The sequence below is a fragment of the Lissotriton vulgaris genome, chromosome 1_2 (genome assembly GCF_964263255.1).
Source record: "Lissotriton vulgaris chromosome 1_2, aLisVul1.2, whole genome shotgun sequence".
Lineage (NCBI taxonomy): Eukaryota > Metazoa > Chordata > Amphibia > Caudata > Salamandridae > Lissotriton > Lissotriton vulgaris.
Window position 1 is genome coordinate 23,790,207 of NC_141686.1, and position 23,658 is coordinate 23,813,864.

The 23,658-nt window shown below is 44.1% G+C and overlaps 1 protein-coding gene across 2 annotated transcripts in view; it reads right to left on the minus strand.

Moving 5' to 3' along the window:
- Nucleotides 1-23,658, minus strand: part of WNT7B (Wnt family member 7B) — a 457,578-nt gene that overhangs the window by 115,903 nt on the left and 318,017 nt on the right. For both annotated transcript variants that reach the window (XM_086952752.1, XM_086952751.1), the window contains exon 2: nt 15,992-16,218. In XM_086952752.1, the coding sequence (XP_086808878.1) occupies nt 15,992-16,218 (227 nt within the window). The remainder of the gene's footprint in view (nt 1-15,991; nt 16,219-23,658) is intronic.

Consider the following 23,658-nt stretch of genomic DNA (forward strand, 5'->3'; position numbering starts at 1 on the left):
TGGGTGTATTCGGGGTGATCACTGTTATTTGAATGATGGGGTTCACCTGTCCAGGGCTGGGAATGATTTACTCATAGGAGACTTCATAGCATGGCTAGTGGCATTGAGGAGACATGACCTTTAGGAGGTGTGGGGGGCCGGATAGTCGGTCAACTATCCGGCCTGTGGCGGTAAGGTCATGATCGGTGAGCAGTGATTTCAAGGTCCCTAGGGGGGGCGCCACCCAGTACGGATGGGAGCGCCCGGGGTAAGGTGGCCATTGGCCCCTCCCACGGGGAGGCGGCACCCACTACGGATGGGTCGCCTAGGGGGAGACGGCCATAGGCCCCACCCAGGGGGAGACGGCTATATGCCCCTCCTACAAATTTCCCGGGGGCCGGATATCCGCTCCGGCGGAAGAGAGTGTGGGGAAGGGAGTGGAGTCCACGCTGTCCTTCTTACGGATACCTCGCACGAGAACTTGGACGACCTTTAAGATGGCGTAGAGTGAAAGGGGGCCCCCAGGACAAGGGAAGTTACAGTTGGCAGCAAGGGTAAAGTCCTCTGCGCATGCGCTACTCACACCGTGAGGGCGGGAATTTGGTAGTAGGGATCTGACACCGGTTCAGACCTTGCCGTTGGCCCTTAATGCTAGGATGTACAATTTTATTTTAGAATGTTATGCATTTTCAGGATGCTAGACTCGGCTAGGAAACCTTTGTATTAGAGATTTGTTAAGGTTAGCCAAAGAACTTGTCTTCATCAAAATGTAATGGAAGTAAAATTGTACATGATTCATGAAACGTTTTAATTTAAAGTTTTAAATTTTATTTCATATTTTAATAAATACGGCCGGGGGGGTGACTCCCCCCCGCCTTCCAAAAGTTCAAAATTGTGTCTGTCTCCTCCCATGGGGAATTGATGTTGGGAGGGGGTGGCGGGCATCCCGGCCCATATTACCACCTAACATATACCTTTCCTCACCAAAGATAACAGTCTTGGATATTTGAGACTTAACGGGCGAAAAGAGCTTGCTACATTCTCATCACTAAGCACCCTAATAATCACTTCTAAAGATGCTGCGTTTCTTGAATGCATTAAAAGTCTATTTTGAGACAAATTTCATAACAATCTCTGTTCAAAGCAATTATTAAGGGCTTTTACCACTTCCGTTTCACTATTTTTAAGTGTGCAGCTATCTGTGTTTGATATACAATTTCTAATGCCTCTCATCATTGTATTTTATTTTTTCAATCTCATACCCTTCTTATGGGAGTTCTTTGTATATACATTTCAATTAGGTAGATATGCTGAAAATCTAGCATGTATCCTGCATCCTAGACCTACATTGGCAGCCCATGAATTATAAGAAACATTTCGATTTTGGAGAAATTAAAGAAGCAGAAAAGTTTAGGGAAACACAAAAACAAGTGAAATGTGCATGTGCAAGTTATGGAAAATGAGTCTAGAATATTGAATTAAGTTGGGTAACATACCAGCAGTAGTGACACTGAGCAGACTAACAGGTAAGAGTGACGAGGAGACTAAATATTCCCTGAAGCCCTAGGGAAAGAGAGAGACAGAGTGAGAGAAACAGAAATAGAGAAAGAACAAGCAATCAGCACTCTAGTTTCTACTTAGATCGCCCAAAACGGATGCAGCGGTTAATGAAGGAAAGGGAACAACTGGTAGAGGCATGTTAGGCTGCATTATCATAGCTTTGAATCCAAACTTTCTTTACATATCAATACAAGGTGGGATCTCACGATTCCAAAGGAACTCCATTTATCCATTAGCCTAGTGATTCTGGCAGAAAAGGCTTCCACTGGCAATGTTTGAGATATTGAGATATACTAATAAAGTTGCTACCGCAATTAGATTGGTTGCTGCTACTTTTTTAAAGAACTTTTAAAAATATGGCAGCCTGCAATCCTTTTATAAAACACGTCTCTAATTTCCATATTACAGGTGACTTGTGACAGATTTAATCGCATGACCTAGCTGCTAAAATGCAATAAATTATTAGATCTGAGGTCTTATGTCCAAATGCCTGCTGCCATGCTAGAGGCTCAGTGTTATATGGAACCAGAATGTGTTTATTTGATATTAGCCTCACATTCTGTGCTTCCCATCGCTGGTATTCTGTGGAACAGCTATCCATTTCATGAACATACCGGTGATGCGAGCAGCAATCGTGGGCTTGTCTTTCTTTATTTCAGACTAAAATAAGTTCTTGTTTAATCATTCAACTGGCTCTTTTGATCATTTCCACATAACATCTTGGTGACTCGGGCAAAAGGCAGATAACAGCAAAATGACAGCTGCAGTTTAAACAGGGAAAACGGGAACTGCATTTCCCTACTTCTCATATGTTTGTTAAAATGAAAATGTTCAGCAGAAAGGAGATATTTATGGCACTGTGTTTATTTGTTTTTCCACGCTATAAGTCTAAGCGGAGGTACGCGTACGGTGCGCGTACGTACGCATACGGTGCGCGTACCCCGTGATTTTTCAAAATAAAATTAATTTTTTTTGGGCCTTGGGGGTCCTTGTGGGACCCCCTGAGCAGGCCTAGGGGGTCAGGGTGCTTCGACCACCGTGGCTCATGACGAGCTGACCTCGTCATGAGCACAGGGGCGCTGTGCGCGCCCCACCGCCCCCCAGCACAGCATGGGAATTTACCCAGCTGCGAGGGGGCTAAGGGGTGGTGTATGCTATTTTCTATATACATCCAGTATGTGCTTTTTACCCTCTGCCATATATTAAAACGATATTGCAAGTGACTTGGCCTTATTCCTCTATATGGGCATGGAACTCCTCTGTGACTTGTAATATCCTTATATTGTATGGCAGGGGCTCTTTATCCAATATCTTACAAATGGCACAACTTAAGACACCACTGAATGATCTCTAGATGAGAGCTCTTGCTAGTAAACATATCTTGTCAGGCAGACTGATTATTCATCTACTGTCATATTCAAATGTTATTCTCTTCCAACCTGTATCGCTATATAAAGTGATTGAGTCTCCTGCCTTGTGGAATACTGCACTTTGCAAATTATTGATGGTATATAAAAACATAAACTTGCACTGCGATTCATATATCTATTTATGACCATATTTTTCAATGAAGGGATTGTACCAGTTATAAACATAAGATCTCTATACTGTGATGAATGTATGACATTGTTCTGCATTCTGTCCATCAATTGTTCTTTTTGCATTTGTTGGCCGAGTAGGACAGGTATTCCCAGACATGGGTCCTGTGCTCTCCGTGCCACTGGAGTCAAGCTATCCTGGCTGACGAGGGCTGAAAGCCCAAAACCGGTCCTAGGATGCTTGTTGCCAGTCCAGGGAGAACCTGGCCTGGCAGTTCGGGCTGGACTGTTGTCATTGGGTGCAGGGTTAAGATTGATATGCATATGGCTGGGTCCAAACTAGAATGGCATGGTGAACAAAAAACGATAGATTTAGGCCCAGATCTTTGTACTGCGGTGAATGCATTACATTGTTCTGCATTCTGTCCATCAATTGTTCTCTTATCACAATTATTCTAACAATGAAGGCTAGAAAGGACAGCAGTTTTAGAACTCAGTAGGAGCTCTAAGATAAATCTTCCTCACAGACTGGTGTTAGTCTCCAAGGAATGAACAGACTACAAGGTCTGGTCCCTGTCTCACCCTGGCTCTGAGATGAGCGATTGAGCTGTACTTGGTGTTCTAACCCTTGAAGTTGCCCTACATCATTTAAGCTCCCATATTTGTCCATGCATCCTGGAAACAGCTATAGTTTAATGCATCCCTGGAAAACCAGAAGAAAGGCATAGCAATAAACCAAATATTTGAGGAGAGAACGGTTCACCATACTAGTTCCAGAACGGGAATGTTTGCGGATAGGGTTTTTGCTGAGGCCTTGCAATACTTTCGGCAAGGGAGAAGGCAATGTCGGACAGGTCTATAGTGCAATCAGACAGTGCCCAATGGGCTGGTCTGACAGGTCAGTGTGTGGATCAGATTTTGACTGTTTGTTGGCCTGTTTTATGGGTCTGCTGGACCTGTTTTTACTGTAGATTTCCCCTGATATTAGAACAATGTCTGCAGCGAGCTTAAATCCATGCAGTCTTCCATATTTTGCAAAACGCTTATACAGTATGTCTTTATGAGTCCAAAGCTCCCCTAATTTGCCAACATGGGTCACTTTTTTAGCTTTTGAATTCACTCATGTGGATCACTTTTATTTTGGTGCCCAGGCCACTTTTTCTTTTGTCTCAGTCTGACCCTGGAGGGTGGGTAAAAATACTTGCATGTCATTGCCCAAGTTTGCAGTGTGTTCACTTGCACATCAGAATCCGAGGGTCATTCACTAATGGGAAGTTCCATGAAGATCAGCTCCAGCAAGCTACTGAACCAGTAGCCAATGAGGACCTCTCACTAGTAGTCACAAACCCAGCCCTGTCTGCCAAAGCTGCCCTCTAGCCTCCCTCCACATGCCTAGGCTGAACCTCAGTCTCATCTGACATCTTCCTGCCAGATGAGCATGGGGTCTTCCTTGCACGTTTGTATACACACAGTCCTCCCATCTAAGGGAAGCACACATTTAGTTCCATGGCTGTGTCCTGGTAGCAAAGATTTGCAACTTCCGGTGCGTGCTGCTCAATGTTTGCCTTTCGAGACAGAATGTTTTGGAAGCTGGATTTCATTTCAGCAAACCCTTGGATGTAGATATGTGGTTTTTCTGAGCAGCTTGTAACAGTCAGCCCTACATTTGGAAATGAACTGAAAAAATAACTGTGGTCACCAAGAAATTAAAATGACGGGAATGCTAATAGTGAGGATGCACAACTGGCTTGGTTGGAGCACTGTGATCCCTTCCATGGAACCAAATAAATGTTATGCAGAGATGTAATTGTACGTTGGCCTAAAGGCCCACACAGGTTTCTGGCTATAGAAAAGATGCATTTTTATCCCAGTTCTAGCAGGAGTTCAAAAAGACTATCCTGAAACAAAGGGGCATATTTATCATTTTTTGATATAGCGCAACAAGACACCCTGCTGCGCTGTGCTGCATGAAAGGGAGAGAGCAGGAATGCACTATATCTGTAAATATATGCTGCATTCCTGCTCGCTCCTTTGCAATGGCAGACTTTTGGCTCCCTAGGGCCAATGCAGGCACCCTTATACAATTGTGCAAGGGTGCCTGCCTTGCAGGCAGGATTCTTTCTGTGCAGGAAGGGACAATCCTTTGAGGGTTTTTACTCTTTCTACATGTGCTGCAGAATACAGCGCACGTAGAAAAAGGAACAAAACAACCAAGAATAAAGATATTTCTCCTTGGTACACCTCCCCTGGGAAGGCGTAGCATTTTGATGTATTCCCAGGTCTACCACTCATGGAAAATCTGGGAATGCGTCAAAATCCATGGGTGGATGTGTGGGAACACCCCCGCTCCACCCATGGAATGCCTCCCTGGGGCAGAGTAACACAATGACTTGTGCTGGCTTGCCTTACTCCAGATTTACAAAGCCACGCAGGGCCACGCTAGGTTTTGTGTTTGCCTGCATTTTCTTGAGCGATACAAAACCTTTGCTAAATCTGGCAACAATTAGGCAGCATGATCATAGTAATTTGTATGCATGTGGTCTTTGTAGAGCTCAAACCAAGTCAGGCAGATGTACAGGGTTAATTACATTTAGAGCAATTTGACCTACCAGTCAATATGGTTAAATCGGTTGATTGGGGGAGGAATAATTAATAAGGTGCTGGGAGTTCCTACTCATGCCCTGCTAGGCCAAGTCTTTAACGTTATGGCAGTGCTTAATTTGAGCCATAAGAAAAGCTACACTAGTAGATTAAGTCTACATGATATTATACTGCAACCTAGAACTTAATAGTATACGAAGAGGTTATAATATTGCCTCTCTCACTTTCCTTATACAGTTATTGCGTATGTAAGATAGAGATAATTCATATCTCTTAACTACTTGCGGAGAGTGTCATCATAACACCCATACGGTAGGCTTATGAAATGTAACATTTTGTGCTCACTTGACAACTGCACAAGAATGTGAGGGTACCTTAAAAATAAATAAGAGTAGGAAACACTCTTCTATCTCTTCGACTAATGTACTGATGTCGGGAAGTTTGGTTCTAACTACTGCTAATACGAACTATTGACACCTGGATGAATTCCAAGTTGTGGTATTGGTCTCTATTATCACGCTAACAGCATGTAAACTGAGCTTTAGATAATGCTGGCAATTCAACGTTTAATTTCACGTAGTTGCCATAATTTTTGTCGTCTTTATGTACTGACTCGAGAAAAGAAACTTCTTGATCAGTTCTTCTTACCAACTGGGTGCCTTGATTTTTAACTTATGTTTTTAATTATTGAAAAGGGTATGTCAATTCTAGACTATAATCATGTTTATATTTTTTGTTTAGTAACCACTGACGTTGTCCTGATGAAGGCCTAGCCGAAACGCGATGTTTTCATTTTCCAACAAGCCGCCAGTCTCTGTACATTTAGTTATTCGTGATACATGAGTTTTCAACTTTTAATCAAATTAGTAAATTGAAAAAAGAAAAAAGGAAACGAATAATGTGCATGCAAATGAATTGAAAGTCTAAATATATCTACTGTCTAAGGAAGAGAATACATGTGGTTCTTAGAATATTATAGTTTGTAAAGTTCATTCATTATTTTGTATACATTATTTATAACAAATATTTTTCTATACAAAAAAATATAAGACTATCAATGATAAAATAATAAACCATTTATATTTATTGTGTATCAGTAATTTATATTTAGATTAAATACATGTTTTGTTAGTCTAGACTCTGTTAACATGCCATTTTAAGGTAAAACACACTGTGCTCGATGTTCTTGTTTTTCCAAAGAAACATACTCAGCAGTTTGCCAGCTAATGTCAGGATTGAGAGGGCTTTTAATGGAACGGGATACATTGTCAATAACAGTCAAACACTTTGTCATCCCAAAATGTGGAGGATCTGCTATTGTGTAAAGATTAACAAACAGTTTTTCACATTTAAGTTAGCCTCAGAACACTACTTCCGGTTCCAACAGTCTACTGATACAGTAATTGCAAGTGAGGAAGCATATGCTGGAAGACAGAACAGGTGTTAAAACTGTCCTTGGCAACACTGATTGGTAGTGGGGAATAATGAGAAATATATGCATATATGTATGTTAATGTATTTGTATTGTGGCAACCTAACAAGGAAGCAATGGATTTCTGAATGAGGGCACAGCTAATGGATTATTATTTAATGTTCATTTGCAGAGAGCAGATAACACGTTCACTCTTTATATAAATGTGGTAGTGTTCTTTGGAGAGATGTGTTTTCAGCTTCTTTCTGAATTGTAGGGGTGTCAGTGGAGATGGTGTTTATGTCCTCAGTGCAAAGGGGCATGCCTTTGGAGATGTTTTCTCTTACACATGTAGCCCTTCAGGATGGGTATGTGCTAGCTTCCGGTACAGCTGTCAACATAAAATGGTTACGTTCTTGGCCAGGTAAGTTGGGTTAGCATTTCTGATGGCTTTGCAGGCGATGCAGCAGGTCATGTAGATGATGAAGGCGTGTAAGTGGAACCAGTGTAGTTTTTTCAGTGTTAGAGCGAAGAGGATGATTTTCAGGTAGAAAACTGAGCAGATGTGACAGAATAACAGACTGGGCGTGTTGTTCTAAAGTTGGTTTTTGGAAGGGAGGGTTTGTCTCTTTAGGTTAGGCTTGACAGTCCACCTGTCTCCAGAACTTATGAGATCAACAGAAAACGAACTTTAAGAAGCACTACTGAGAAATTAGATTTGTGTCCAACCCCATGTTAGCGACCTTGAGTGCAGTATTTGATTTGGCGGAAGATGTATATGTGACCATGAAAGAGTACGTCTCCCATTACCTTAAATTTGCTCCGGCATTGAAATGTGATATGCATCATGCTACCCTAGTACTGGCTGTGCTACTATTGCTTTTGCCTCAGCTAACTGCCAAAAGTGCGGTCTGTCCATCTGTATGTGTGAGTTAAGGTAGTCATATCACTGCTACTTACATACACTGTCCATACATTCATCCTGTATGTTGACCGCTATTGAACTTTTAACAGATAATGTTTGCCAATTAATCATTCAAAAACATACTAGGGATCGAGGGGTGAGGCCCTGAATAGAGAGAACGCACTACTCCCTATCCAGCTTGTCACTCTATATAAGAAAATATATGTATGTAAATATACTGGCCACCAGGATTCAGTAGCCTCAGTTTTAGCGATGGCCCTGGTTTGTAGGGGAAATGGGTCCACTCTCCTGCCTTGTTGGTGACACCACTATTTGCACAGCTGTACGGAGGCTTTGTCTCAACTGGTGTGGGTGTCCCGAAAGGTGCAAAGACCCAAGCTACTTGGTCCTGAAGAATGACTCTGAACCCCGAGCGGAGTCACTAAAGGGCAGAAACATGTTGACCTACTGTAGGGGTATATTTGCTGATAACCCCTAGTCCCTCCAGAAGACTGTGAAATAAAGGTACACCGTTTTATTGTATAGCTCTCTTTTTCACACTCTGGCCCTCACCACCGATTCTTTCAGATCCTCCCCTGAAAAAATCTCAGTTCCTTTTCAAAGCCTGGAGAGTTGTAGCCCACACCAATGACCTTGCGGCCTTGGTGTCAGGAGGGGACCCAATGATGAATCATGTCACCTTCAGGTGAGAGAGTGCTCTTGTCCTAAAAGAGGTCTTCCCCCTTTGACAGATGGATTACTCATTGATTGTGTCAGACTTGTGGACAGTCTTTTTTCTTGAGACATACTTATAGTGAGTTGCCAACAAATCATTAGAAGTGTTCACTGTATAGAACTTCAAAATGCTTATTGGCTGTAAATTCCACAAGTCCTGCTACAGTCTGTAAACATTGTCAAGGCCCTGCTATGGGTGAATTGTGTTGGCAGATGACCCAAGGTGAGTAAGTTACATCCTGCGGAGTGACCTGGAGTGGGGCCATAACAGCCTGTATTAGCCCGGGCACTCTCTGATGCTGTTGCCACCTACATTCTGATGTGAAAAGAGGGGGTTGAGGGGAGATTGGTGGTGCAGCAGCTTGAAGCCTGAGCAGCCTTGGGTGGTGAGAGTGAGTGATGGACAAACCCAGCTCATGAGGACACTCCATGGACACCGGTCTTCTGCCTACAATGGCGCTCATGTTTCTGAGGTGCAGGCTAGCTCAGAGACTGTGATAGTTGGTGTGGCAATGGGCTGGCAGAGTAGGGTGAGGCAGCTCTCTAAGGCATGTGTTGGTACCTTTCACTGGGAGTAGCTTTGGGGTGGAAATTAACTCCTCGATAGTTTGCTGACCTGCCTGTCAAGTTGAGCTAGAGTAACATGCACTGCAGTGTTGGTCCGTGTTGCTGCCAAGCTCGGGACAGATTCCATAACCCCAAGGCAATGGCTTACCTGCCCATTACTAAGATATTGCTCATTGACAGCTTCTGATTGACCATTACATCATCTGGATCATGTAAGGTCTGCATGGTGGTACAGGGAAACACTCTTTACATCTGAGCCAATTCTATGGGGACCAGTGTGAAATTGTTGAGTGATGCTACTTGAGAAGTGTGTGAGTGCACAATGAGCTGTGTTTGAGTGCAGAGTGGGTGTGTGTGAGAGGTGTGTGAGTGCAGGGTGAGTGTGTGTGAGAGATGTGTGAGTGCAAGGTGAGCAGTATGTGAGTGCCAGGTAAGTCATGTGGGAGGGCTGCAGGTATAGTGGTGTGCCTGTGTGAGTGTAGTGTGAGTGGTGTGTCTGTGTGAGTGGAGGATGAGTGGCTTATGAGTGCAGGGTGAGTGGTGTGAGAGTGCAGACTGAGTAGCTGTCTGATTGTCTGAGGATGGGTCTGTACAAATCCAGTGTGAGTGGTATGCTGTTTGTCAGGGCAGTTTGATAAGAGCGTGAAGCAGGGGAGGACCTCTATAAGTGCAGGGTGTGCAGTATATGAGTACATAGTGAGTGGTCTGTCTGAGTGAATGCGGGGTGAGTGATGTCTATACGAGTGCACAGTGAGACTTCTATCTATATGAGAGCAGGATGAGTGGTTTGTAAGTGTAAGATGAGCAGAATCAACAGAACTCTTCTACACAAACTCCAAACCATCCACAACATTGAGTCAAGAATCGTCCTCGGGACACCGCATCACGAACACATGACCCAACACCTACAAGACCTACAATGGCTCCCCGTCGAGAAGAAGGTTACATTCCAACTCCTCACCCACGCCTACAAATCCCTCCACAACATCGAACCCAAATTCCACAACGTGAGATTCTCCTTTCACGTACCCAAGAGGAACCTCCCCTCCGCCAACCTCGCCCTGGAAGAGGTCCCCCGTATCGGCAGACACAGAGCAGGCGGGAGAACCTTCTCCTACATTGCAGCCAAGACCTGAAACAAGCTCCCTGTAAACAGCAGATGCTCCCCGTCCCGGCACACGTTCGGAAAGGACCAAAAGACCTGGCTCTTCGACTGATCCGGAGCTGCACCCCTCTCCCCAGAGCACCTTGAGACCCTCACGGGTGAGTATAGCGCTTATAAACCCCTGATTGATTGATTGATTCATTAAGCAGTATGTGAGTTCAAAGTGAGTAGTGTGCAAGTGTGGACTGAAGCAGATGCTCCATCCTCGACCCATCCCAGGATTCCGCAGCAACCACAGCACCGAGACCGCTCTACTCGCCACCACAGACGACATACGCACCCTCCTCGACCAAGGACACACTGCGGCTTGATCCTACTCTCCTCTCTGCAGCATTCAACACTGTCTCCCACCGCACACTCACCTCCAGACTCCACAACGCCGGCATACAAGGAACCACACTCAACTGGATCTGCTCCTTCCTCACCGGCAGAACCTAAAGAGGCAGACTACCACCCTTCCTCTCTGAACCCAGGGAAGTCAACTGCGGAGTCCCCCAAGAATCATCGCTAAGCCCCACGCTCTTTACCATCTACATGGCCCCCCTCGCCGCCATCGTCAGACAGCATTAACTCAGCATATTATCCTATGCTGACGACACCCAGCTCATCCTATCCCTCACCATGGACCCCATCAACACCAGGCTCAACTTCCAGGAAGAAATAAAGCACACGCATCCTGGATGAGCAGCAGCTGCCTGAAGCTCAACTTGGAGAAGACACAGGTTCTTCTGCTCGGACCCTCCACTTGTGCAATGGACAACACCTGATGGCCCACCTCCCTCGGCAGCCCTCCCACCCCCACAGACAATGCTCAAAATCTCGGAATCGTACTCGACTCCTCCCTCTCCATGACCCACCAGGTAAACGCTGTTGCCTCCAGCTGCTTCAACACCCTCTGCATCCTATGAAAGACCTTCAAATGGATCCCCCCGAATCAAGGAAGACCGTCACCCTCGCACTCATAACCAGCAGACTGGACTTCAGAAACGCCCTCTATGCCAGGATCAAGTCTCTGCTCCACAAACTCCAGACCATATGGAACACCGCAGCAAGACTCATCCTCGACACGAACACATCACCCTACACCTGCATAACCTCTACTGGCTCCCCATTGAGAAGAGAGTCACCTTCAAGATACTCACTCATGCCTAGTGAAGGAAAGTCCCACGAGTATGTGAAAAACAGGAGACAGGTGCTAAAACTGGTAATGCCTTTGGTGGAGACATAAGCCAGAAGAGTGCTTATTTTGTAAAAAAATAATAAGTGCCAGGTCTCATGTCAGGCTGACTGCAGCTTACACCACACATTGCTCTTGCAACGTTACCAATGATAGCAACCACCCATCCACTAACCATCACACTGCTACAAGAGGGACAATTTGGACTAATCCGGGTCCCCAGAGCTATAAGAATGCCTTGTGCGGCAGGTAATACTATTTTTTTATATACATTGAATTAATAATTAACTGTTATTGTGGTCCTCTCTAAATGGGCCAGACAGAGCTACTTTGTGTCAGACTTGGCAACTAAGTGGCGGGCCGAGCACCAGAAACCACCGGCTCAAATTAAGCACGGAGCCAGGAGGGAAACTTCCATAGGCTACAAACAAGTGATGAATGGAAGTTGATATTTACTCGTTTTCACCATCACAGACAAATGGGACTTAGTAATTATTTGCCAGCACCATCACAAATGGGACTCGCTGGACCATCACAGACAAATTGAATACATCGATAATTATTTGCCGGAACCATCACAGACAAACGGGACTGGTTAATAATTACTCGCCTGAACCATCAGAGACAGGGCCAACTGAGAAATCACTCTTGCTTTCCCCTGTAGGACGGTCCTATCCGAAAGGGATGGGCTGGATGGTATGTTTTAGTAAACATTAGGCAGACATTCTACTGCCTAAGATACTGAAGAGTCACAGAAAGGCAATATACTGCTTAAATTACTGCTTGAATTCTAGAGCGCTGGGCATGGCCACTTTCCCCTCTGCTTCAGGCAGTGGTGCTATTCCAGGGCAGCCATTACTGTATTAATGTATTTATCAATTCCTGAAGGACAGGCTGGAACCCACGGAAGGAAAGCACAACGACAGCGATACATAAATGGTATGAACACATTTTTAAACCTGTTTGAGAGAAAGAATTATGAACTTCATGTGAAAAACAAAATGAACAGAGCTCGAAAATGGCAGGTGGCGTCTCAGCCCAAGTGAAAGTGAAGGTGTGAAGTGTATGCTCCGGTCTTCAGCACTGCCCTGGCCACCGAGGCTGCGGTTCCTGATCTTCACAAATATTGCTCTGTGGTCTTGCCAAAGAGCACAGCTCCCCAGATCCTTCCAAGAAACACGGAGAAAGTGCAATCAGATTTTCCTCATTCACAACTTTTCGCTAAATTGGTGCCAGGTGTCTTCAATAGATAAAAATCTTTCCACAGATGATCCCAGCAATATATTGGCTTTCGCCACCCCTATACTTATACATTATTAAAGCAGGCTGAGGCGGTATTGCACTGATGCGCCCGGCTTCTGTTCCCGCTCCTGAGGTTTCGCCTTCATTCCTTCCATGTGCTCTGCACTGCATACCGTCCCTTCCCACTCTTTCGCGTCCTTTTATTTCTTTCTCTGGTCCCCTCCCCGTTGCTCTCAGTTTTACTCCTGCCCCACCCTTGTTTTTCATCACCTTAATCCCGCCTCCCTCAAGCCTGTCACACTTCCATTGAAACAGTTTTCTCTACTTCTTCCTAACTCCGAGTTCGACCTCCTGACAAGGAAAATGGCGACAGAGCCAGAGTTTCAATCCTGAAGGAATTGCAGCCCGGATGCAAAGATGTTTGGAACCTTGGGCAAATTGGCATTGTGTTATCTTCGCACTTGTCCACTAGCAACGACAACAGTTTAAGACCATTTTCTCCAACATGGCGCCCTTCCGTGACATTCAGTGGTGAGGGAGGCCTCCTTGCCTTGCTGTAATGAATGAAGCCAGCCTGCCGAATTGAGCGAACCTGTGCCCATCGTTAAGGCATCCCTCCACGTGCCTCTGCTTCAGTTTCTTCCAAATTTGTAGGTCCTTAAAATAGGCTAAACCACCTGCATTCAGCAGTTAATTAAAAAATACAATTTACAAACTTTCAAAGAATGCAGCTTTTGTTGTAGATTTTGAGCAGAAGGATCTAGTGATGCTTGGGGTGCATTGATATATTGGTTCAGAGATAGTACCATAGTCACCAATTATTACGGAAGTCTTTTTTGGACACAGTTACGGAAGACATTGATTTCACTACAACTGCATACTTTCTCTTTAACTAACTTAACTTCTTAGCAAATAATTAGTGGTTTGTTTGGTAGGGTTACTACACTGGCTTGGATGGAATTCAAACGTCCAGTCGATTAATGTCATTTAACTTAGAAGATCCAGTCAATATATTTAAATTCTAATTTAGTTCGTGCGAAACTGGGGCAGGTATTTGTTAACCGTGTGATGTGTAAATTAACTTGCTCACAGCACCGAATTCACATAAAACAAAAGCTGATCAGCATACAGATTGCACCGGTGTCAGTGCAATTTTGCACCCACATTTCCAGATCATGTAGTTTGCACTCTGGAGAAGCATTTTTGGGTGAATATTTGCACCAACTGCTAAACAAAAGCACAATATTTATATCATCTGACATGTCTAGGGCCAGATTTACAAGCCCTTTACAAGCCCCTTGAACCTCCTTGCCGAGCTATTGCGTCACATTTTTTGACACAACGGCGGTGCAAACAATGCTGCCAATTTACAATGTGGCGCATATAGGGAGATGCGTCATGTTGTAAAGGCTTGTGTCACATTATATCTGCGTCAGATATAATGTATGCAAGGTGGGCGTTCCAAAGCAAAAAGCCATGTAGAACTGACGCAGTAAAATTTACAACATTTCACTGCGTCACTCGACGCCTTCACTGCTTCAAAATCCAGAAGCCTGCTCAAACCAGGCGTAAGGAATGACGCAGGGCTTTTTGAATGGGACTCACCTATCTGTTGTGGCGTATTGCTGGAGTTGCGGCACTTTCATGAGCAACTCCAGCAATGCGTCACTTTTGGGTCAATAGATGCATCACAATTTCTGATGCATCTGTTAATCCTTGTGCCATGGAGCACTGTATTGTAATACATGGAGGCGCAAGGAAATGGTCGCATCTATGCAGATGCGTTAGTTCCTTGTAAATCTACCCCTCAGTTTATGCTTATCGACCAGTCCAAATGTAATTCAAATGTCTGCACCATTTTTTTGATACTGTGCAATCTATGAAATCTGGCCTCAAATTTTCAAATTGGATTTATGGAAACCATAGTTGCTGAAAAGCCAAAACAGTGTGATCTGTGAAAACAGCAGTGAAAGCAACACTAACCAATTGAAGAAAGGAACAGTGTGAAATGCAGGTCCAGGTTAGACTGGGTGGGTGGTGCAGATTCTGAGGTGCGAATTGTCAGTTTGGATGCGGCCCTCAGTCCCTGTTTGCTGTCATTATCTGGATTTTACACCACTCCTCAAATCAGGCTTTGACACCACCTTGACTCTGGATCAAACCGTGCCCTTCTTAAACGGCTCAAAAACACTCAGGGGCTTATTTACAACCCCCTGCGCCGGAGGGAAGTCAATTTTTTCAATATTAAAAGTGATGCACCAGCGGCATAAGGGGCTTGTAAAGACGTAAGTACCACGGTGTACTTTTTCGGGCTATTAAAGTGAAGTCCAGGGAATTGTTGAGTCTCCACACCTGCCGGGCGAACCAAGTATGAAACACAAATGGAGAAAACGCACACGCGGCTAGGGTTCCCAAGTCGCACATATCGGCCTTGTACTTGCACAGTTAACATGTGAGCACATTCACTAAGCACGTTGGCCATTCTCGAATGCAAAGTATGAGTCGAGAACAGGGCTAGCTTCACAATGGGCCTACAGTAGGAGGAGCCAGCCAGGCCTGGAAGTCTTTTCAAATGTTTCCGGGTTCACGTTAGGGATTAGTCGCTATGTGTGTCTTCCTGTGGACACCAGTGGTGGCAGTTTAACCTGTGTTAAGTAATGTATGCAAGAGTGGGCTGCCTAATAACCATTGACCAATGCCTTCATTTTAACGTTTCTATTGTATCTTTTTCAAGTGTAGCTGGTGTATTATTGAGAATGACTGGTAAGGCTCTTCCTTATGATATCCTGGATTGGAATTGGCAGATATATAGACTCGCTATCACAAGACTACCTCCAGTGTCTTGCTACTGCACACCTAATGAATATCATTCGAGCAAGTGTGCACCCCGCCACAGCATGGCATTTGTCAACATACACATGCAAACTTGAGAAAGACCGTTTATGAATTGAGTTGTGTGCAGGTGTGCATGTCTGCCCACATTTTGGCACGTGAAAGGCTACTTCTCACAATAGCTGGTGCTATGTTGTACTCAGGTACATTGATAAGATAAGAATTAGTCGCTACAAAAGCATATGTCCCAGCGTTAGATGATTTAGAGATAAACCCTTACCTACTCGAAGCTCTTGTCCAAAGACGGTCCTCTCTCCGAGCGCTGAGCAGTTCCATCGGCCATACCGGAACTGATACTGGCACTCATTGATTCCCATCTGTGCCCCTTCTCCAATCACAATGATGGCATCAGGGCGGCTCTGGCAGATCGCTCGTTGCCGAGGAGCCAAGCCTGGAATCTTGTTGCAGATTATGTTCGCTCCTAAAGCTACCACTGATGACAAAGCTCTAAAGAAAATGAAAAGGAAGAATCAAGTCAAGAAATTGTTCTAGTGTCACTTCAGTAACAGCTGATCGTCAAAGTAGGACTACTTCATGCAGGACACTGAAGGGCAGACATATGCAGACATCACACAAAATCCTCTCCAAAGATCATCAATTGACCAAGTAGCCCTTCTTTATATAACATATTTCGGTGCAACACCCAACTAAAAGACTCTTGATACAAAAAATGTATGGAGGCAAACGACACGCCATACTCAACTCTATGATACACAACATAGTGGAGAAGTGTGGCTCACTGGTTAGAGCATGCAGACCCTGAAGCAGAGGTCAGACCCGGGACCAGGGTTCAATTCCCGACGCGGCAGGGTCTTGAGCTCAAATGTCCACGGACTCGATAATTCTCGCTTCGGTGCCTGACCTAATCTTGGGTTCACACTCTGCAACTCTGGGCAGTAAGCTTGCTTAATCTCCACAACGGCCCCCCGCGGCGGGATGCCTGGCTTTCACCTTGGGAATGCCCGTTAGGGGCTATCTCACAGGGAAAAGCCAGGACGGGTTCCCAAGGCAAGCGCCGAGATGCCTCCGGGTAGTCGAGCGCTATACAAGAACATACAAAAAAAAAAAAATAGTATGTTTTAAAGTCCTGGATTCTTTTGCCTAATACACCATGGTAAGTGTTGATACTGTGGTCTGTGGGAGTGTTTAATGACACAAAGAATGAAAAACGAGTTATTCTGCTACTACCGTGGGGCACCTTAAGGATCACAATACATATGAAAATTAAGGTGATAAATAACAATCACACCACAATGTAGTTTGCATAATGTAAGCAAACCCGACTGGATGAAGTACCAATGTAAAAGAAGGAAGGTTCATCTAAATATATAAAGAATGATGGTATCTTCTGAATTTATGAATTATGTAGCGATAAAGTTCTTCTTCAACCCACTATGTGAGGATTCCTACAGTGGCTCCCAACACTGATCTAAGAATATGCTGGTAACAGACAGAATTGACATTTCTTATGCGGATTGACAATCACTGTGAACTCAGTTATTATGGCAGATTGATAGCAAACAACAGGTAAAAACACACTTCTCTACCTCGTTTTCTTTTCAACTGATGTTTCATCAAGACGAACCTGATTTCATGGTTTCTGATTACCAGATAAAGTAATGCATCTTTGTACTCCAATGGAATTGTCCCCATGCAGAAGGAATTTCTCGTGACCACATTAACAAGGTTCCTACCTCCCCAATTGTCCGCTTGGATTGGTTTTTATTTCTTAGGAGGTAAGTAATTCCTTTTCACTTTAATTTTAATGAGCACATCTCTTTGGAATATCACTGGAAAAAACAATAGTAAAACCATAGCTAATCCTCTGTCAACTGAAACTAGAGGAGAAATAACCCTAAATATCCCACCCAATGTGCGGAGTACCTTTCTTCTAATTTATTAATTGTCTATGTGCTAGCTAGAAGCTTGTTTCCTCTATGCCTCTGACTTTGTCCCTCCTATAAGAATTAGGCATGAACCAAACCCCATACCTGGAGACATGTCCACCTCCAGATTTGTGGGAAGAAATTCATAATGTAGGTTGGAGCAGCAGGATGCATATGAGTGCAAGGGGCAAATGAAGGAGGGTGCTAGTGGATGGTGGAGAGGGTGGGAAAGGTGAGGGGCTCATCGAATAACATAACTTTAAAGAATGCTGGAGTTAGTTTGTGGGGGTACGTTATGGGTATGTCCTACCAAAATTAATTTGACACATCAGGGTCTTCAGAATTCCCAGTCGGACTTCATCCATGTCTGGCTGCAATTTCGTAGCATCTCCAAACCTGAAAATGATGGCTTCACTAGCTGCATTTGTCTATTTTCCAACATTCTCACATCCTCTTTCAGTTTAACAAATTTAGTGCCCAGGTTTTGCTAGCTTTAGCACTCTATTACCTATTCATTCACATACCCCAAGGTCCTTGAGTGTCTCTCAGAGCCTATCTTCAGTAGATGTAGGTGCTACCCTTAGAAAATAAGAGAGACTAAGAAGAGTAAAGGCGTGTTTTACTTCCTCGTCAAATAAAACAAATGAAAGGGGGCCTGCTATCAAAGTTCTAAATCCTGTGATGATCCTGTCATGCGAGTGACTGGTGCTTCCATTACACTACCTTATTCATATCTATATACATTCTTAATTTTGGAATCTAAATAACAATTCTATTTAACTCTGAGCAATTGATTTGTGAGTATTGTAAGAAATTAGGCTATTAGTTGAGAGGTGTAGGTACTGACCACAAGTAATAGTTACAATCCTTGTCAGAGTGAACCACTAGAGTAACCTGAGCTCAACCCCATGGTAGCTATCGCACAAAGCAGACAAGCTTAACTTAGAGATCATGTGTAAAGTATGTATGTAGTACTAAAACAGTATAAAGTAAAAATGCAAAGCAATAAAAATCTAAAACAAATTACAAAACTAGAGTAAAAGTTAATACCAAAATGACAAAAATCCAATAAAGGGAACCAGAGATGCATGTTAAAAAAAGTTTTAAGTAGAAGTAGCACCAAGAAGCACAAAACACCAATGATAGTCAATAGTTGCTTTAGAAGAGAACCTAGGCACAATTTAACACTTACCCCTATGGAGCATGCATTGGACACACTAACAAGGACACTGGTAAAAAATGTTACCTTTTGACTTTTGACCTTTGAATCCCAAACCACCATAGGAGTACACTTCTAAAGCACCCTCTCCCAGGACATCAGGGCAGGCACAGAGACTCAAAGGGTATTTGACCACGGTTAAAATGAGGGTCCAGTCCAGGTGTATTTTCCACTGGTCAGCTGGGCAGTTGCAGTAAAATGCATCTAGAAGGTTGTTGTGTCCCTGTAGTGTTAACAAGTCAGCCTTAGGACTCTTGGAGTTCACTTCTTTGTCCTGGGTATAAGAGCGAGAACAGGTCTAGTCTTCTAGAGATCCTTCCAGGTGGCAGACATAAGGTTCAAGCCTCTTCTAAATGATCTTCCTCAAATCTAGGAGTTTTCTGAAATGAGTGCCTGGAAAGCTACATTTATGCCTGACATGAGCTAGAGGAAGGGAATGACCCCGGAGGACACCCTGGCCAAAGGGTTAAAAGGTTCGTGGGGCTAACCCTACCCAGTTTTGGCATTTTCCGGATGGCTAAAGACTTCAGCCACACTAAACATGGGCCCTGAGGACTGTGTGTGTGTGGAAGTGACCTATGGTAATCCCAGTGTCCTACCACCTCCAAATCGAGTTTGATGAGGTCTTTGTACCCACAACAACCTCAGAGATAGAAGTCTGGTATAAAAAAGCTGAGCTTTCAGCAACGAGACAGTGGATACACAACATTTGGCATTCTGTTGCTCTCCTTTGAAGTACACCACAAATGTGTATAAATCTAGCAGACATGGCAAATAGGTTGTGAAACTGTAATGTCAAAAGAAGCCCTCTGTGATTGGGACCTGACTGACTGAGACAACAACGGAAGGACCCTGCCCAGGCGCCAGCTTATATCTGTCTATGATATGGGAGGCCTCTTTGAAGTGTGCACCCCATGTGTCATATCAAAATATCCAACAGACCTCTCAAGCAGAATGTGACATTCAAGCAGGACTTGACACTAATGTAAAAAATTATCATACTTACCCCCTACTATATTCTGTCAGGTTCAGAGCGGCCATCTCTGCCCGTTCGGTCAATCTATTGTTTTGCTCCTGGGAGCAAATTTACATCTCATTACACCTATTTAATGCTAATTACTGGCTGATAGAAGTGAGAGAACAAAATACAGATTTAACTTCCAGGGGCTATGGGCAGGGCAAAGGTAACTTTTTAGAAGTTACCTTTCCATTATATTTAGAACAAAACTGACTTCACTGTTGAATTGGATTTTTAACAACTATTAAATATAATTATACATTTTTCCAACTAACTTTTTAATATTGCATCCCAGTGTTGTCCTATGAAACAATCAAACATGTTACATTGGAAATAGTTTTTGAGAGCATTGAAAGCATTTTCACTGTAAGGACATGGTTAACATTAAACATTTACATGAACTACTTTTAAAAGCAATGAACCATGCCTCACGGGCCATAAGGCCTACCTAGTAGGCACTTATGAATATTTAAATGGAAGGTTTAGGACTGTCAAAAGGGGTTATTTTGACAGGTCCAATATGCAGCTTAAACCTGAATGGCCAGGGTAGAGGCAGCAGGCCTGCAGCCATGTTTGCTTGTCAGTGTTATGGAAGGCACAATGGGTGCTGCAGTCTACTGTTGCAGAATATAGTGGTATAGAGTGAAGTGGCATAGAGTGCAGCAGCACAGAATTCAGTGGGGTATTGTGCAGCGACATAGAATGCAGTGGTGTGGATTAGAGTGTTGCATAGAGTGCAGTGGCATAGAGTGCAGTGGTGCAAAATAGAGTGGAGTGGAGTAGAATACAATTGTGAAGAGTAGAGTGGCATAGAGTGCAGTGGCAAAGAGTGGTGCAGAGCAGAGTGGCATAGAGTGGTTGCGAGTAGAGTGCTGTAGAGTGCAGTGATGTAGAGTGGTGTGATGCAAAGTAGAGTCGCGTTTAGTGCAGTGTTGCAGAGTAGAGTGTTGGAGAGTGAAGGGGCATAGAGTGCATTGGCGGACTGCAGTGATGTAGAGTAGAGTGGCGTAGAGTCCAGTGGCACTGAGTACAGTAGTTTTGAGTAGAGTGCAGTGGCATAGAGGGGATTAGTGTAGAGTTCATTGACAAAATGTTCCAGAGTATAGTGCAGCAGCATAGAATTCAGCAGTGTACAATGACGTGGTGTAGATTAAAGTGATATAGTAAATTGCATTTGAGTAGAGTGGAGTGTTGCGGAGCAGAGTGGAATACAGTACAGTGGTGTAGAGTTGAGTGGAACAGAGTGGCATAGAGTGCAGTGGTGCAGAATGGTGCACTGCACAGAGTGCAGTGGTGTAGAGTATAGTGGCATAAAGTGGAGTGTTGCAGAGTGCAGTGGTATAAAGTGCAATGGCATATAGTGCAGTGACGTAAAGTAGAGTTACATAGAGTGCATTGGCATAGAGTGCAGCAAAGTAGAGTGACATAGAGCTCAGTGGCAGAGATTGCAGTGCAGCAGAGTAGAGTGTCAGTTAGCAGTAGCATAGATGACAGTTGTGCAGAGTAGAGTGGAGGGGCGTAGAATGCAGTTACGTTGTTGTACAGGGCCCTTTTTGGATGGTCATTCCCCCTCTGTTTGCTGTTATGTGCTATGATAATTGATCTGAAAGTGAGCTGGGTCATGCTAACCAGGCCCAGCAACAGTGCTTTTTCCCTCAAAGTGTAAATGTGGATTTATAAACCCAATTGCCAAGTACTTTTACACCACTGTACGGCCCTAGTATATGGTACCAGTGGTATCCCGGGCAAGGATGTAAAAGTAGTACGAGAGCTGCAGCACTTATTGTGACACCCTGAGTGACCCGAGTAAAATCGACGTCTGCAATGTCAGCCCTGCATGAGCAGCTTGCCTACACCAGTTCGACCCAGCACACACCATGTGTGACAGTCACCTCACTGCATTTAATATATGTTAGTCAGCCCTAAGTTGGGCCTCCTATAGCCCAGGAAGCAGGGTGCATTATATTATCTGTGGTAGTATATGTTCAAGCATATACTGCCCTGTGGTAGGGTTTCAATCATAATTCTACAGCAAGTGAACAGCAGTCCATGAGATACCATAGGCTGCCCTTAGGCCATTACCTCTATATCTAGCTCCACAATGGCCTGGCCAATTTATTTCAAGTTTGAAACAAACTCCAAAGACCACAACCTTGAAGCCTTGCACCCGGGCTGCCCTGCGTGGCTGCTCAAGGACTTGTGCAAGTCGCTTCTGCGACTGAAGTCCCTACCCTCAGTGAGCTCAGCTTTCTATAACGTTCCCCTGGTCCTCTGGATAAAGATTTCCTCAACCGAAGTGACTGCAGACATCACAGTTTGTTGGTGATCAGTCCAACTAATACTGGCTTTAATCAACTCTTCAAGAAAAGAGATTCATCTGCTCGACGGACCAACCACTCCTCTGGCTCCAACGTAAAGATCTTGCATTTGTTTTTACCCTCTCTTGGCACGCCTGCCAGCTCCTCTGGCCGTGGATCCAGTTCAGCACCAACGATAAATAGGCAAGAGCAGCTCTGCCCCCAAGTCCCCCGAGCCTGGTAGAACAGATCTGCCTCCTGGGCCAGCGCCAACTCCTTGCTTTGCTTCCAAAGGGGTTTGTTCTTCTCACCCCACAAGTCCCTTTTTGCTAAGGTAACCATATCAACACAATCCCAACTGACAGCTCACTTTAACAGCTGAAAGTGCGCCTTTGCACCCGCTCCCCTGAGCCCGATAAAATTATGCTAGCTGTTGTGAACTGGTCTAAGGACTCTCTAGACCTTAACTCTGAGTGGGTTCTATTGAACTCACCCTCTAAAGTATTGATTGCATATATGTATTTTTCCCATTGACTACAACTTTAATAATTTCCTCATTGCAAAGAATTGATTTATTTATTACTTGAAAATTGATAACTGTAGTCATTCTGTATGTATTTATTTCATTTTGGTTTCTAAAAGTATATAGAAATCAGAGTTAATGTTATATATTGGTTTTGGATGTCTCTTGAGTCATGTCAATGACTTATTGACCATGTTGATGATGTGAAATGCTTAACACATATTCCTCCAAGTATCCTGTCTGCTCTTTGCAACTCTACCAGGACTGAGAGAAGGTGTACTGAGAGAGTACCCAGGGTCCCTCTTTGTATATTGTGCTAGTATTTCCTGGAAAGGCACCCTACCACATAATACTTTCACCTTGTAACAGGCATAGGATGCATTAGTGTAGAGTGCAGTGGTTTGAAGTTGAGTGGAGTACAGTGCAGTGGCGCAGAGTGCAGTGTTGCAGAGTGGCATAGAGTGGAGTGGTGTAGAATGGAGTGGCGTAGAGTGGAGTTGTGCAGAGTAGAGTGGAGTGGCCTAGACTGGAGTGCTGTAGATTACAGTGGCGAAGAGTGCAGTAATGTAGAGTAGAGTGGCAGAAAGCAGTGGCTTAGAGTAGAGTGGCGCAGAGTAGAGTAGAGAGGCATTGAGTGAAGTGCTGTAGAGTGCAGTGGCATACAGTGGAGTGGTGCAGAGTGGAGTAGAGTGCAGTGGTGAAGAATGCAGTGGTGTGGTGTGGTGCAAAGTAGAGTGCAGTGGGCTGATGTGTGCATTGTGTGGTAACACACTGCCATTACAGGCAACACATGTTTAATTGATATGACCATTACATTTGCACAGACATACAATTTTACTATTAAAAATATACAGTACACAAACGATAATGTATGGAAAAGGCATCACCTAGTGTATTGATTTGTTTAGATTATATTAAACTATTTGTTTCCAACACACTTCAGA